At 39.4% G+C, this 17,054-nt stretch overlaps 1 protein-coding gene across 3 annotated transcripts; it reads right to left on the bottom strand.

Annotated features, from left to right (window-relative positions):
• Positions 1-1,940: 1,940 nt before the first annotated feature.
• Positions 1,941-16,667, bottom strand: ankzf1 (ankyrin repeat and zinc finger peptidyl tRNA hydrolase 1). 3 transcript variants are annotated; one of them, XM_041264290.1, is made up of 16 exons: positions 16,537-16,666; positions 14,630-14,781; positions 13,970-14,079; positions 13,050-13,152; positions 12,414-12,622; positions 11,827-11,936; positions 11,467-11,620; positions 10,625-10,847; positions 10,122-10,217; positions 9,161-9,322; positions 8,491-8,649; positions 7,913-8,189; positions 6,847-6,958; positions 6,338-6,505; positions 3,828-3,898; positions 1,941-2,744 (listed from the first exon to the last, which is right to left on the bottom strand). In XM_041264290.1, the coding sequence occupies exons 2-16, from the start codon at positions 14,757-14,759 to the stop codon at positions 2,621-2,623; spliced, it is 2,208 nt and encodes a 735-aa protein (XP_041120224.1). In that variant the 5' UTR covers positions 14,760-14,781; positions 16,537-16,666; the 3' UTR covers positions 1,941-2,620. The 3 variants fall into 3 exon arrangements, with proteins under 3 accessions (XP_041120224.1, XP_041120225.1, XP_041120226.1); XM_041264291.1 differs by having other exon boundaries at positions 14,630-14,778; XM_041264292.1 differs by having other exon boundaries at positions 2,663-2,744; positions 3,822-3,898; positions 16,537-16,667.
• Between the last annotated feature and the right edge of the window lie 387 nt (positions 16,668-17,054).

The raw sequence follows: 17,054 nt of genomic DNA, 5'->3' as shown, positions 1-17,054 counted from the left end.
TTCAAATACCGGGAAATGACACACACAAGCGTTTACACTCAGTGTAAGTATCCGTTAAAAAATAGCTTTTTCCAGTTAACCTGCTGCATCCCGACACCACTGGGACAAGCTTCCGATAATATAACTCATCATACTCTGCTTAATATCAATCAAATGTAGAACTGATCTTCACCCAACTCAATGGCACTTTGGGAAAATGTATCTGATTAAAAAGTTACCGTGCAGTAGACTGTATAGAATACATTGCATGAATATTGTAACTGCTACAATATCTAGACTAGATTTTTGGTACAATAGGAAAAAAAATGTTGTATTAAAACTTCAGTGTTTATTTTGCCAAGTTATTGGTGAAATGTCCTTTTAAAGTGGTACTAAATGGATCTGGCTTATCTTTTATACCTGCTTAAGAAATGCATGCTTTTGGCCTGACTTATGTTGTTTGCAGAACGATACTACTACTACTACGACTACTACTACTACTACTAATAATAATAATAATAATAATAATAATAATAATAATAATAATAATAATACACAATCACAACTTGTAAAGTTAAGATGGAGGCTATGTATAGTGTAAAGCAGCGGTTCTCAAATTGGGAGGCCGAATTTAATACCAGCCAAAATTTCCCGTTATACGGTGTATATTAACTTAAAACCAACCTTTATCCCAACACCTCCAGGCATTTGAAAGTTTGTAGATGGCACTGTGCATCTGACTGGTGCCTTTTAAGCTTGCATACTTTTGGATGAAGTCTGCTGCCATCTGGTAATGCATGTTGTTAATCAGCTTACTATGTAGTACAGACATACAGAGAAGCTGCACAGAGTACTACAGACAAGAACTGCTGCTGGTGTAAAGAATGACTTGTTAATAACAGTCATAATTACTCTTCCTGTTGACTTGAATGACTACCAAATGAATTCAATAGTTTGATATTTATGGAATTGTTCTCATGGCTCAATGGGGTGCTACTCAGTAGAGATTGTCACTCAGCAGATTGCTTATTGTAGAGCTGACTTTCCTACAGACCTAACTGTACTTTGTGTTTGCTTGTTTGTTTAAACAGAGCTAACCACATAATTACAGGCCTCCACACCACAAACACCTCCAATGCAAACTACCTTACCTCATCAGGCATCACTGACTGACATTCAATGAGCTGCAGGAAACTCTACCCATATCACAAGCAACTCCTAAAATCCCTTCTTAAAAAAACATACTTGCACCTGTTTGATATGATACCATGGTCATATATGCATCTGTTATACCGTGTATCCCACTTGTATGCCGTCATTGTGTCCCCAAGTTGAAGGTTTCTGTCACTAACAATGTTTTCTTTCAGTTCTCAATGTGTTCCCTGTTGGCTCTGAGGAATGGATGTTCAGTGTGGGGGATAGTGACAGACTGGGCTGGCACAAACAAATGATGTCTTTAGAACAGAATTAAAACTGATTTTTAAGTTTTTGTTCTCATTTTCATTAAATTTTTGTCTTTTTTTAAAACTTATTTTCCATCAAGTTTTTCCAATCACCACCTTAACAAACTCAACATGTAAAAGTCAATCAGATCACTCCTCTGCATCAGAAGGAATTCCAGGTATTTCATTGTTTGGTCACTTTTGAATAACTAACCACATACTGCCTTTCCTCTCAAGTCCAGTAACCAGTGACTATTTAAAAGTTCTCACTGGCATATACATCACTGCCCGACCCTCTTTCTACTGTGCTAAAGATCTTTTGAAAAGCATTGTTCTCCTCTATACAAAAAAGAGGAGTTCTTATACAGTCTTTTTTTTTTTTTGCAGTTATTTTAAGATTGCTGTATCAGCTGATTACACAGCAGATGACTCTTAAGGTTGCAATACCACCTTAAGGAGTCACCTTAAAGAATGGCATATTAAATGCATTACTTAAGCAGTCCTGTGCTAGCGCTCCTGCCTGGAAGAATGCAGAGCTACAAAGCATGGTGCAGGCTTAATACATTTTATTCACTGTACTTCAAGTACAAACATTATGATCAGTTTTTGTTTTTTTCTGTAACTGATGACTTCTTGCAATATTGTTACATAATTAAAAGGTAAATATATCTTCTGTTGGCATTGCATTATAAAAAAAAAAAAAAAAAAAAAAAAAGTACAGATTTTGAAACAGCCCAAATATGCAGTTGGGAGATTGCCAGATTAATGATTTAATAACTGGTCAGGTTAAAAGAAACACTGTGGTATACCAGGTAAAAGAACAGCTTCAATAGAGGTAGCACAGCTTAGTGGAAAGCATGGTAAAATTACAAGAATGATGCATCATAGTAAAGTATTATAAAACCTTGATATACTGTACCACAGTAATTGCATAGTAGAATATGGTCATTTGCAAACCAAGCAAGAACCAACTTTGCAGTCCTAAAGCGATGGTCAATATCATCATTTAATTGCTGCTTTTATTTCACCAAAGGCCTAGGCTAAACAAGGTCCACACCAGATTATAAAATTGAGAATTTATGGCGGCACAATCTGGAAGTAAATTGCCCCAATGCTTAGGAAGGCTCACAGGGTCAATTAAGCTCTTTTCTCCCACACTGTTCTCCCTGTCCAGGCAGGCAGGCTCCTCTCCTCCTGCTTCAAGGCTTTGTTGTGGAGCGGCTCCTCTTATGCTCTTGTAGGCAGCGGATTGTACAAAAGGAGAAATCCAGGTACTCAAAGGGGATTTTTCCCAGCAAGGACTCCCCACATTGCCAGCAGCGCCTGGGACAGAGAGGTAGCAGTTGCACAGATTCCTATTATTTTTATCAACACCACAAAAATAAATCTCCATTTGCAGTCATTCAGGCATAATTGTTCTACAGCAGACAGGACTCTAGACAAACTTTTTGCCTTTGGAGCCAATGGCTAAATGTAGTAAATGGAAGTTTTTCTACTGTAAACCTGTGTCCACACCCGAGCGATCAGTTGTGCAACCCAACTGCTCCCAAAACACGCTCACATCTGAGCAATTACTCGCACAACAAGGTTCCCATGTCTACAAGTTTCATTTTTTATGATAACCAAGGTGACAGTTTTTTTTTTTTTTTACATTTGTATTAGTAGGGTTTTTTTTTTTGGTTTTGACAACCAAGTTTCTACAAGTTTAGAATTGTATTTATTTTTTGATAACTGAGGTGACACTTTTTTGGTCAGGTCCAGTAATTAATGAGGAAAAGTTGGCTGTTATTTTTTTTCAACTGTTGTTATTTACCATATTCCCTAAAGAAAAAAACAAAGCCATGTAAAAGCTGGATTAAACCGTTTAATTTTACTGCCGACATTTTTAAAATTAGTGCTTCTTTGACAGGATATTCAAGCTGTCCAATCAGCATTATAAGAAATAATCAGAGTTTACAAATTTCCAGGTGATCACCTAGGTCTACAGAAGTCACTGAGGAGGTTGCTTGCAAAAGTAGAGACCGACTCAGTTGCATACAACTAAGTTGCACAACTGATCGCTCAGGTGAGGACCCAGCTTAAAAGAAAGCTGCATTAAATTTAATTTCCAATTACCTAAAAAAATAAATAGTAATAAAAAATAAATAAATTTAAAAAAATCGGCAGCACTTGCTTGAGAGGCAGCATTTTATTTTGCTACCGTTGTAAAAACTATTTTTTGTTAAATTGTCGATCATTCTAGGTAGCAGTCTGGAGCCCCCAACAGGTCAATGTTAAAAGCTTGAAATTAAACAGAGAAATCCACAATACTGAATTTTTGCAGTATTGTAGAAACTCTTTTCAAACTGGTTATTACATACATGCATACATACAAAATGAATGAAGTTTTTTTTCTAAAACCTTTACCTGGTATTAGAAAGTGTGCTCCCACTTGCAGCCATCTGTTGAACCAACCTTCTCTCAGCAGCCAGGGCGCGCTGTAATAAAACACACACAACATACCTAGATGGGTTTAACTGTTCTAAATGGACTTATTTTATTATCAGTATCAATAGATTTCAGGCAAATTTGTCACAAAAAGGAATTATTAAATCAATTATTCATATAATTAATGTGCAACTCCACTAGGTGGCGCTTATATATATATATATATATATATATATATATATATATATATATATATATTAGTACCAGTCAAAAGGTTGAGTACACCTGCTTGAAACCAGGTTTTTCATGATTATCTATGCTTAACTGTATAAACGTGTCTATAAACACTTAATATATCATTATATGTTACGTGTACTTATACAGGCTGAATCATAAATGAATTGCATTCAAAAATTAGATTTTTAAATGAAAATGTAAATCTTGTCAATTTCAATGAAATGGTCACCCAAAGCAAGGGGATTTTAGTCTGAAGCCCAAGTCAGTTAAAAGTCTGAAATGTGTATAACACTGTGTTAGAACACTGGCCTAAGGATAAAAGTGTCTTTATGTTCTCCGAGTTAACTAGCATGTTACCTAATTAACCTTTTGTCACCAATTATTGTTAACGGGTGAGGGTCCATAATTACTATAAATATAGGTAGCATAGGCACAAGTTTGTCATTCTTGAATGTAACAGAGCAGAAAATGGCAAAATACGCTCAGTTAAGCAAAGAAAAAAAGACAGTCTGTAATTACTTTAAGAAATGAAGGTCAATCTTTAAGACAAATCGGAAGAACTTTGCAAGGGTCTGTAACTGCTGTGGCCAAGACCATCAAACGATTTGAAGAAACTGGTACACATGAGGACCGAACAAGGTCAGGCAGGCAAAGAGTGACCTAAGAATCAGAGAACAAGTTCATTCGAGTCACAAGTCTGCGAAACCAGCGATTAACTGCCCCTGAAATACAAGCTCAGCTAAATGCTACTAGAAGTACAGATGTTTCAACGTCAACTGTTCAAAGGAGATTGCGTGAAGCTGGCCTAACTGGAAGAATTGCTGCAAAGAAACCATTGTTAAGAGTGCAGAATAAGAGGAAGCGATTTGTCTGGGCCAAAAAACACGGAAACTGGACGTTTGAGGAGTGGAAGTCGGTCTTATGGACCGAGGAGTCAAAATTTCAAATATCTGGGTCCAACTGAAGAGTATTTGTTAGACACAGAGAAGGTGAGTGCATGAGTTCTGCATGTGTGGTTCCCACTGTCAAGCATGGAGGAGGCAGTGTCATGGTCTGGGGTTGCTTTGCTGGTGACAGAGTTGGTGATCTTTGCCAAGTCCATGGCAAGCTCAACCAGCATGGCTATCATAGCATACTTCAGAGGCATGCCATTCCATCAGGATTACAGCTAGTTGGGCAGTCCTTCATTCTTCAGCAAGATAATGACCCGAAACACACCTCCAAAGTTGTGCAAGAACTAGCTGGCGAAGAAGGAAAGTGAAGGACAACTCAGTCTAATGACCTGGCCTGCCCAGTCTCCAGACCTCAATCCCATAGAACTTGTATGAGACGAACTGGACAGAAGAGTCAAAGCAAAGCTACACACAAGTGCCCTACATCTCTGGGAATTGCTGCAGAAGAGCTGGAAAGACATGTCGGGTGATTTCCTGCTGAAACTTGTTAACCGAATGCCTCGTGTTTGTGAGGCTGTTATTAAGGCAAAGGGTGGCTATTTTGAGGAATCCAAGATTTAAAGACCATTTTCAATTTTCTTGAACATTGCTTTGATACTCGTTTTGTATATTGTAACATGTGTTTTCATTTTCAAGTATTTACAGAAACGTATATGATGTAAAACATTGTCAATTCTGAAATAAACCAAGTTTCCAGCACGTGTACGCAAAGTTTTGACTGGTACTGTGTGTGTGTGTGTGTGTGTGTATATATATATATATATATATTAGTATTTTACTTGACCTAATAAAGCAGTGCTTATATTGCAAAGAAAATAAAAGACTGGACAGACATTTTTACCTGCTGTTAAAAGTAATTAGAACACAACAAAAATAAAGTATCTTCTGTCTACAAAGAATGGGGAAGAGGGCTTTTTTTTTTTTTTTTTTTTTTTTTTTTTTTTTTTTTTTTGCTTATGTAACTATTTGATTATTTGTTGCAGCACTGCATTACAGATTTCAGCATTTCACAGAAACACGGATTAGAGCAGACACGGTTTAAACTAGGTGTTGTATCTTTGTCTCCTGCAGAAACAACTCTGGTCCTGGGGTGCGATTCCATTACATGAAACAGGAGTAGAATTAAATGATTAAGTACAATACGACTAGGTTAAATGTTTCATAACTGAAGACATGTTTGCAACAAAGACATAAACTAGAAGAGACATAGTTGCCCATCTCTGATCTACTTGACTATGGATGGCTGTAATTTTTTTTTTTTTTTTTTTTTTTTTTTTTTTTTTTACAGATGCAGCTAACCTTTTCTCTCTCGCCAAGTGCCGCGTATCTCCTCTTCTCCAGCTCCTCTTCCTCTTTCAGCTTCCTCTCCTCCCTCTGCTCCTTCTCGCGGTGTTTCTTCAATGCTTTCTGCGCTCGTTTCTTCTCTGCTTTCTTTAACTCGATCTCGGCTGTCAAGGGTCCGGGGACCTGAGAAACAGAGCCCACACTCATACACAGGGCCTTCTGCATTCCAAAAAGAAAAAGGATCCTCTGGTGGGAACCAACAGACCTTTCAGCAGAACTGTCTACATTGACGTTTCTCAAATGCGACCATAAAATGGACACATGCAGCAGCCAAGGCAATTTTGTGCGGCCACAGCATAACCACTTCAATTGGAAGTATTTTTAGGGGATTTTTGTTTCATTTCGATGAACAAATTGGATCGCTCGTTGTGAAGCACCTGCATTAACATCTGACCATTAAAACACAAGCTTCAAGTTCTAAAGTTGTGCAAATCAACAGACTTCAGACTCCTTGGTCAGCCTACCTGTGCCTTGTTGTAGTCGTATTTGTCAGGGTGGTCAGCCATGTATTTGCGAAACTCATTCCTTGTATCCTTATCAGTACTCACTGAGTATGGAGATTGTCCTTTCTTGTCTCTGAGCGGTACAAACAAAACTCCAATTATTGCCACACACGCAAAATTGGCTTGGTACCCAACTATGGGTTTCATAACTACCCCTGTTTACATAGATTTGAAAATGACAAAATGCCAGGAATCTCAGCAATATATACTTTAGTAGAACACCAAGATATGTAATAAAATGACTACACTATAACACAATTTTTGTTCCTGGGTAGTAAGTGTTATTTCCTAATTGCTTATGCCTCAAAGGTATAGAAAATGGCTATTATTCCCCACCCCAACTTTGCTATTGTGACCAGGACAGTGATATTTCAAAATATCACCATTACCAATGGGAAAACGGGCAAATGTGTGTCTTTTCGTTCACATAGTCAGAAAAAAACAACATATGAATCCAAATTAACATGTATTTATACTAAAGTAATACAAAAATGACTACAAAAGATTTAGAAGTGAGTAGTTTTTCGAGATTTACAATTATACTGCAAGTACATTTTCTGTACTTTTGAGGCATAAGCAATTAGGAAATAACACTTACTACCCAGGAACAAAAAAAAAAAAAAATTGTTACACAGTGCTATTAACACTACTGTCATTCCACAATACAACACAGAAACAAACCAAGGTTTCTGTCAGAAGTCTAATACAGTGGTTATCCAACTTAGTGTAGTGGAGACCCCCTTTAAAAGGAACTTTGGTCTGGCACAATAAAAAAAAAAAACTGAACTACTAACAAATAAGAAAATAATAAATCAAATGTTTTATACAAACATGAATATACAAATAAAGCAAGAGAGATATAGCAATATCTTTAAAATGTGACAATAGTTTAAAAATGTCTATAAAACCTAATTAAGCTGAGATTCCCTATCCTACATATAAAAGGGCGCTATTAAATAACTTTGTATTGTACTGTATTGTATCCCTAATCTACTGTAGGCCAATGTGGCTCTGAACCCATGGTCACCTGCATGCAGGGTCACTGCCAGCATCCAGCAGCAGCCTGATGACAGCTCTCTGTCCGGCCACAGAGGCCACATGCAGCAGCCTGAACCCTGAAGAGTCTATCTCCTGGTTCAGGAGGTGGACAGCAGCAGGCACCTGGAGCGGACAGCCTCCTCCCTCTGTAGCCTGGAAGCTGCCTGGGCTACCTTCCTGGAGCTGGAGCAGACTACGCAGGGTCGCCACGTCTCCGATCTTACAGGCTGTGAAAAGGGTGTCTCGCAGGCTGTACTCTAGACTCTCTGAACAGCATAGTGGGGACAGAAACCTACAAGTCATTGCACAGCAGAGTGGAGGAAACACCTGAGATTTCATTAACTGAAAATAGGACAAACATCATCAAGTCCTGTTGGGCTTTTTCTTTTAGCTATCAAATAAACGTACTGCATTTCAAAACTTCAATTTTATATCAGCTATCATGCTTTACCTATATGATCTTTAGTTACTTGTAATCAATTTGAGACAATCAAAGGGTTCGATATATTTTCTTATTAATATTTTCTGCCATCACAAGCAGAGGTCCTACTCCCCATGCTGGCTCACCTCGGTCCATATGCTCATTCTGGGCCACCTTGTTCTTCCTGGGTTTCCTCCTCCCTGTTCCCTTGATCTCACTTCCCTCTTCAGTGGCTCTCAGCTCTGCTGCCTCAGATTCCTCCCTCTCCCCCTCCTCTATCTCTTCCTGATCTCCTGTAGCAGCCTCTACAAACACAAATTCCACACCTCAATCAGCTTACTGACACATACCAAGGTTTCAGCTACTGCCATCTTAGGGTTCTGTAGTGTACCTTACAATTCTGATTGAGCATTTTAAGGTTGTGGTTGATTCTCAAACCAAGTGAACTGCAGCAGCACATACTCTTCCCTCCTATAGCTTAGAAACCCTAAACAGATAGTCCGCTGCTCATAATGCAAGCAAATCATTTAACTGGACAAGCCACTTCACAGATGCAGTAGCACCCACTAATGTATTATTCAAGACAGACTGTGGGTAGGATATTTGTAAATAAAGCCTCTTCTTTACTGGAACAACAATCAAGGAGCTGCCAGAATAAAAGAAACACATATTGAGGCTGTTCTGCAGTGATGGTAAATGGATAATATTTTGGAGTATCACTGTACAAAATCTTGCTTGTTAATATCTACTGTATCTACCAGACACCAGGCACGTTTCTCAAGTCTGCAGTCTGTTCCAGTGTCTGATTCATTTTACCTCCTCTAGTTGCTCTATTTCCACCCTTCTTTTTCTTCCTTCTCTTCTTGCGAGGGTAGATCTCAAACTCCCGGAGCTCCAGGGTTCCCAGGGTCAGCTCCACCGTCTCCAGCTCCCCCGAAGGGCTCTCCTCCTCAGAGCTCTCCTCTGTAGGCACTGGGGCTTGAAAGAGGCATCCGATGGTTCATATGGGTCTTAATTTAAGACTTAAATGTAGACTTAAATGTTTTGACGACATACTTTTATAATGATAGCTAAACAACTGGGCAGAATCTACCAGAGCCTGAATAAACAGGTGAATGTTGAAATTTATACAGCACCTTTCTTTTCAGAAATATCAAAGCACTGAGTTTAAAAAACATTCAGCAACCCAAAAAAGCACTTTCTGCCAATGGTATTTATTAATTTTGTGTGTGTGTGTCTAGGCATGGCAGGGCAAAAGCCCTGCTGCTGTAAATGGGGTGTGTGGAAATGTAAGGTTGGCAGGGATGGGGTTAAATCTGTCCCTGCCAGCAATCACAGGTGTGGCCATTCCCCAGTAAGGTGTAACTGATGCTAATAGGGGATTGGCCACATGATCCAGGAACTCTTTTTTGTTGAAGGCGTTTGGGGCCAGTGCTTGTGCTTGTGCTGTGATTTTTGTATTATTGATGAACGCGGTAGTGAAGGCTAATGCCCAGGCTACGCAGTTATTCTTTTGTTAAATAAACATGCGCATACACTCTTAAAACTGCAGCTATCTGTCTCTGGGTGAAATTCCTAGCGGTAGCCAGCCTGGGCCGTGACGCTACCCTATCACACTGGGGGTTAGAGATATTAAGCTTCTGTCCATCAATGTAACACCCTTTTCCATTTGGAGCAGTAGTTTCCAAATGAAAAATACAGGTCTGTGGTACACTGTAGGAGGAAACATTTGAGGACATAGCCACATTAAGCAGTAGAATCATTTATGGTAACTTACCCTTCTCCTCTGCATCCTCTTTTTGTGCAGGTTTAGACACCTTCTTCCGCGCTTTCTTCAGTGGACTACATATGTCTGCGATTTCAGTGTCTTTCCCTGCAAGACAGAAGCACTGGGTTTTTCATGCAACGTTCAGACACATTCTCTCCATGGGTGACAAAGTTACTTTTTTGCATATGCACAACACCTATCCTGAAACCTTTTTTGTCCATCGGTGTGGTTTGCTTATCAACTTTCCCTAAATGTGGTCCACTTGGGCACAGATGCACTTATATTGCAAAGATTATAAGTTTCTATGGTACTTTAATAATGACAGCTAAATAAGCTGGCCTTTTTTATGCATCTACCAAAGCCTGAGCATACAGTAGCATGTTACACTTATACAGCACCCTTTATTTCAGGAATGTCAAAGCACAGAGTTTAAATTGATGACCCTTATATTGCTCCAGGTAAGCTGTTTATTATACAGGATATGGCTCATCGGGCCTGCTGCTGTTGCATACCGTAGATGTGCAGGGTGGCGAGGATCTCGTGCACTTTCTTGATCTCTCGGAAGGTGGCGCGACGGGTGGGGAAGGGCAGGGTGCGCAGACGTGGGTCACTCCTGTCCAGTGGAGCAGCCTTGCCCCCGATGAACATGGCACGGCTATAGCTGGGGCACCGCAGGAAGATGGCGCTGGCTTCCTTCAGGTGCTCTGACCAGCTCTCCAGCAGGTTCTGAATATCCTGTGACACACACAGCGAGGAGGGAAGGACTGAATACCATGTCATAAGAAACGCGGAAGAGCTTTTATAGGGTTAACCTTTAACCTATTACAAATCTTTGTAACTAACTAGAGAAACTTTGAGTGCCCTTACTTTTTTTTTTTTTTACGGCGCTACAATGTTAATGTGTGTTACTTTGCACTAGCACAGAATATATATACATTCATTTTAGATAAACTGGGACCTTTGCTGTAGGTCAACTAACATCCATTGCATCTCAACTTCCATGCAAGTACCAGGAAGCTGCAGCAACTCTGAATACACTAAATATCTAAATCGACTACATGCAGTTACCATTTACTACATCCACTTAACACACCTTTCTTTGAGTGTAGATAATGGACCTGTATTTTAAAGTGTATTTGCAACTTTTCATCTGTAAAATTGTATTTGAAATATCTGCATAACTGAGGTATAAAAGACAACCAAAAAAAAAAAAAAAGATCTTCAAACAGAAGAAAAAAAAGTGACCAGTGATAACATTTCTACTAAGAGGTAAGAAAATGGATTGTGAATTGTAACCTTGGTTAGCACTCCTCTAGGAAAGCTAAAATAAACAGTATGAAAGACCTTAACCCACCTTAACCAGAGCAGCCTCGTTGTACCTGCGCAGGGCAGCGCCGGCAGATTTGGGCGCGTGGCTGCGGTTCTGCCCATCCCGGAGCCCCTGTGCTGTGCCCCGCTTCGCTCGCACGGTGTATCGATGAAAAGTCTTGTGCTGCAGAACTTCCCTCCTGCAAAAACACAACAGGAGCCATCAAGACCTCTTCACACTGCACAGCTCCTTTGCTGGAATTCTACTCTTTATAGCAAAGAAACGCTTAAGTGCCAAGGCCGTAGTTTCATTCACCCTATAAAGCTACAAAAAATGCTCCTAATTTGACACATTAAAAATTCATTTTTCAAGGGGTGCTAAAAGACGAGACCCCCGTCCTCTTACCCTTGGAAAACGGCGCCTGCAAAGTGTCCTCCTCCAGTCATCAGGATGACCCACACAGACTTGTTACTGAGATTCTGGAGAGAGGCTGCAAGCATAGTCTCGCTTTCCATCTGCAATAGAGAGAAGTGTTTATTGAGTTCCTTCCTTCTGACTGATACTGACACACACACTGAAAGCTGACTGAGCACACCAGACTCCAAGACAACAAAAAGACTGGACAGGGAGTGCAAATGCTTCAGAATGGTCTACCTTCCCATACAAGGCAAGTAAATACTAACTACTCTTAATAAATAGATAGCTCCTATTTCTTTAATAAATTACCTTTAAAAAATAATGTTAGTTCGCTTAAAATAAAATATGAAGCAATTCCAGGTAACAAGATTCCAACATTATTGTCATTATTAACATGCAATACTGAACTCATATTAAAGTATGTCTTGCTTCTCCCTGACCAATTCTCTGATCCCTTTGTCACAGGATTAAAGGGGGATCCGTTCTCAGTTGGTTTACCTATTTAAACAAGGAATTTGAATTGCTATACCACAGATTGTACTGTAGTTTAGCATACCCCAGGACTGGTGTTCTACCTTGTTGCTTTGCAGTATGCAGCGGTAGACTGACAGATACTGCCCCCTGGTGTTCCGGAAGACAACTCTGCAGGATGGGCGTTTGTTCAGGGCCTCTGGAGGGCTGTCTGTCCCAGCGGAGGTGCTGTCACCATCGCCACGGTAACCCCAGTCACTGTCGGAGACATCCTCGTCGTCAGAGTCCGAACCAGAGATGCTGGATAGGTCACCTGGAAAGATGAAACGTGCATCAGGGGTCATTATAGAGAGTCACTATTTTTAGGATTATCAATTAGATCATCTACACCACCCCAGAAACCATTCTGGTGTTATTACAGCATTATTTACAGAAGGTGCTGACCCTCTACTGTGTGGTGAAGACCTACCAGAGCTAATGGAGAGTCCAAGGATGGGACAGTTCTGTGTGAGCAATACATAGCACTGAACCTGGAATACTGGCAAAGTGGGTGAGAATCATGTTTTTGCATAAAACCCTAATCCAAACATTTTTTTTTAGTGGGGGTTAGCACTGGCACTAATTGAAGGCTTCATGAGCTAGCCAGACATTAACAAAGCTCTTGGCTCTTAACCTACTCTATCTGCCAGATAACCATAGTACCGTGTTTCGCCTCTGGTCCCAGTTCCTATAGCTCATACCTGCGCCTGTCCTCGTCTCAAACTCCTCTGCAGTTGTCAGCAGTCCCCCCAGAAGCCTCTGTCTCAGGTTAAACCGATGCCAGTCCAGCTTGTAGTGTTCGATCTGAAGACACAAGAAAACCCTTTTCACTCTCAAAAGAGGAGACTCCATTCAAACGGTCACTGCAAAACGAATGAGCTTGATGATAGTTCCGTTTGTTTATATCTCCTAAACTCAATTTCCCTGAAGCTGCTGTGCTTTTACACCAGACAGACAAGCTCCAGTACTACCTGCTGCAGGGATGAATACTGAGTATAAACAAACTGGAAGAAATTAAACCAAGTGGACAAAACATGACCTTGATGAATTTCCATTATTTTCCATTTCTAATTTCTAATAGTAGTGTTTAAGGTTTAGATCAGGGCTTCTCAAACTCAGTCCTGGGGACCCCTTGTGGCTGCTGGTTTTCATTCCAACCGTGCTCTCAGTTACTTAACTATACCCTTAATTGAACTGATAATTTGCTTTTTACTTGTTTTCAGCTCTTGAACAATTGCATATTTCAAGTTAGCAATAACATTTGATAAGTAACTTGAACTACAACTGTTTAAGAGCTGGAAACAAGTAAAAAGGTCTAATTAAGCAAGTTATTAGTTCAATTAAGGGTCTAGTTAAGTAACCGAGAGCACAGTTGGAATGAAAACCAGCAGCCACGGGGGGTCCCCGGGACCGAGTTTGAGAAGGCCTCCTTTAGATGATGGAAATAATCTATTTAAAGAAAAAAAAAAAAAACACTATTAAAAACATGTGGAAACTACACCTTTAAACTGAACCTAAAAGTAAATGTATTTTTGTATGATTGGGCTGGAGTATGAAATACTAAGGTTGAATATTGGTCCCGTCCTGCACATACTCCTCCCCCCCCCCCCCCCCCCCTCACCTGTTCCTCTCGGCTATCGAAGGGACACTGGCAGGCCGAGCAAAACATCCTGTCTGACACCTCGGTGGTCAAGGCATCCCTCTTACTGCTATCAACCTCGGTGCCTTCGTCTGGAAAAAACAAGCTACTTCAGCCAAAGTCTAACAACAAGAAGACACTTGAAGAGCAGGGTACTGTACCTTAGTCTGGTTTTCTTCCCGGAGACTAATCAGGAATTCAATGCATCAGCAACATCCATATCTCCCATCATGAGAAACAAGCCAGCATGATCTACATTTAGAACAGCATCTAATCTCAAATGCCTATTCACAGGTTTCAGCAAAAACAGGCAGTTGGTTCCCAAGACAGTTCCTTGAATGCCCTATCCAGTACCAAAGGCACAGTGACATTCACAGAAAGTGCACATGCAGAGTTTGCCAACATCCACATTATGTTTTACAAATGCTATTCTGAGTCAAAAAAACAGTGAGGAATTCAGAGCTTCAGATAGCTGTGATATCTATATAAATTCAAAGGTTCAGATAGCCGTGATATCTATATAAATTCAGAGGTTCAGATAGCCATGATATCTATATAAATTCAGAGGTTCAGATAGCTGTGATATCTATATAATTCAGAGGTTCAAATAGCTGTGATATCTATATAATCAGTGTGTTGTACCTTCATGTGGAGAGTGTGTCTGAGCAGGTAGGGTCAGACTCTGGACAGAATTGACCTCTTGCAGCCCATCCAGTAGACCTGGGTCCTGGGTGCAGTCAAACAATGACCGGCAGTCAGGTACCAGCGACATCACTTTCAAAGCGTTTCACCTGCTTGAGACAAGAGTTACATCGATTTCACTATAATATCTGACAAATAAATAAATACTAGGACTACCACCCAAAATCACTACACTTTTCCACAGTATTTTGCAGGATCTAGTATACTGTAATATAAACTGTAGCGTTTTGGACTGTACTACAGTATTTTTTATATGGAACAAAGCATCCACATAACATTTAACTTCAGGAAGTGGTATATAAGTGATTTATAAACAAGGTATTGTTTTGACTTCTCCTCAATCAATGATATGAATTACACTATGTAACACAATTTGTTCCTGGGTAGTAAGTGTTATTTCCTAATTGCTTATGCCTCAAAAGTATAGAAAATGGCTATTATTCCCCACAAACTTTGCTTTTGTGACCAGGACAGTGATATTTCAAAATATCACTATTTCCAATGGGAAAACGGGCAAATGTGGGTCTTTTCGTTCACATAAAGTCAGAAAAAAACAACATATGAATCCAAATTAACATGTATTTATACTAAAGTAATACAAAAATGACTACAAAAGATTTAGAAGTGAGTAGTTTTTCGAGATTTACGATTATACTGTATTTACGAAGTGTTTTATCGTCAGATCCATGTATTTACATATCATACACACATACCTGCTGTTTCAACATGCATTACACGGTGTTATAGATGTGATTATAGAAGGTCGCCATCACCTCCAGTACATATTGCCCAACCAATCAGAGGCCAGAACTGATACAAAAGTAGCTGACCATAAATCAGTTCAAATACCCTCTACTGCAGGTCTTCCCAACACTGGTCCTGGGGACCCCTTGTGTCCTCTTCTTTTCATTCCTACTGAGCTCTCAATTACTTACCTAGCCCCTTAATTTAACTAAAAATTTGCTTAATTAGACCTTTTTAATTGTTCTCCGCTCCTAAAGGGTTGCAGAGTTCAAGTTACTTATAAAATGTTATTGCTAACTTGATATCTGAAACCGTTTAAGGTCAAATTAAGCTAAATATTAGTTATTAAGGGTCTTGTTAAGTAATTGTGAGCTCAGTTGCGATACAAAACAGAAGACACAGGGGGTCTCCAGGACTAGGGATGGGAAACCCTGGATTAGAACCAGTGGAAAATCTACTTGCACCAGTCTTTCTGGGGTTTCCCATTACCAGTACAAATTCTACTGCCAGTAAGAAGCCCCCCAGTAGGGCTTCTTTAACAACAGGGCTGAAGAAAGACAACGAGAAATGTTTGGTTATATTAAGAATTTGTTTTGCGCAGCTAATGGCAGCAGTGGAATCAGCTGCCTAGTGCCAGAGTAAACATCTACATAAACTGAAACAGAGAATTTATAAGTTAAAGAATTAAAATGCTACAATTGAATTAATATTGTCTACCATAACCGCTTTAAGATAAATCTTTAACATGACCGACAGAAACTGTACAGCCGTTTGGGAATTAGTAAAAGTATATATATATAGTAGATATTAGTCACTCATATATAATATAGAATTTTAAAAATGCATATATATATTGTATATATATTGAGTCTCATTTCAGTGACGTGATCTTTGTATTTTACGTTTCCCTACAGTACCAGGCACCGTATCACATCGACGATAATAGTACTCGTCACCATAGCCAAATAAAACTACATATGAACGTTTTTTTTCTGTATTTAATCCTTTGTATAGTTTTCACTAAACCAGTGTCAATGAAACATGCGTGTTAATTCCACATGTGTATGTACTTAGCTAGACCGTAAAAGATTATTTATTCTTACCTCCTCTGCTCAACCAAACTTATTCGTTTTCCAAGTTACCGAAGTGTTTTATCGTCAGATCCATGTATTTACGTATCATAAACACATACCTGCTGTTTCAACATGCACTACTTTGAAGATCTAACAACACGCTAGCTACCTCAGAGTATGGTAGCCGGAGAGGACAATAATTCTTAAGGCGTAAAAACGCGTTTTTATATTGGCTTGGCGCTGGTAACATTAAAAAAAAAAAAAAAGCACGCTTTTATAAAGTAATGTATTTACATTATTGAATAAGGTCCCCTATATATCAAGACATATTTTGCATTTAACGAGAATGCTCAACTTGTATAATTTCATTGAAATTACAACGATAATTTAAAACATTTTAAAACATTCAAAACATATACTGATCCAATCCCCGTGGTGGTTGAGAATATTTATGTTGTGAATTTAGTTCAAGCAGGAATTTGATATTATAGTATTTCTTGTGCACAGAAGCATGCAGTTGTCTGTTACTAGCCATTTCTCGGCAGACA

This window comes from Polyodon spathula, chromosome 11 (genome assembly GCF_017654505.1).
Source record: "Polyodon spathula isolate WHYD16114869_AA chromosome 11, ASM1765450v1, whole genome shotgun sequence".
NCBI lineage: Eukaryota > Metazoa > Chordata > Actinopteri > Acipenseriformes > Polyodontidae > Polyodon > Polyodon spathula.
This window is presented reverse-complemented; position numbering and strand designations above follow the sequence as displayed.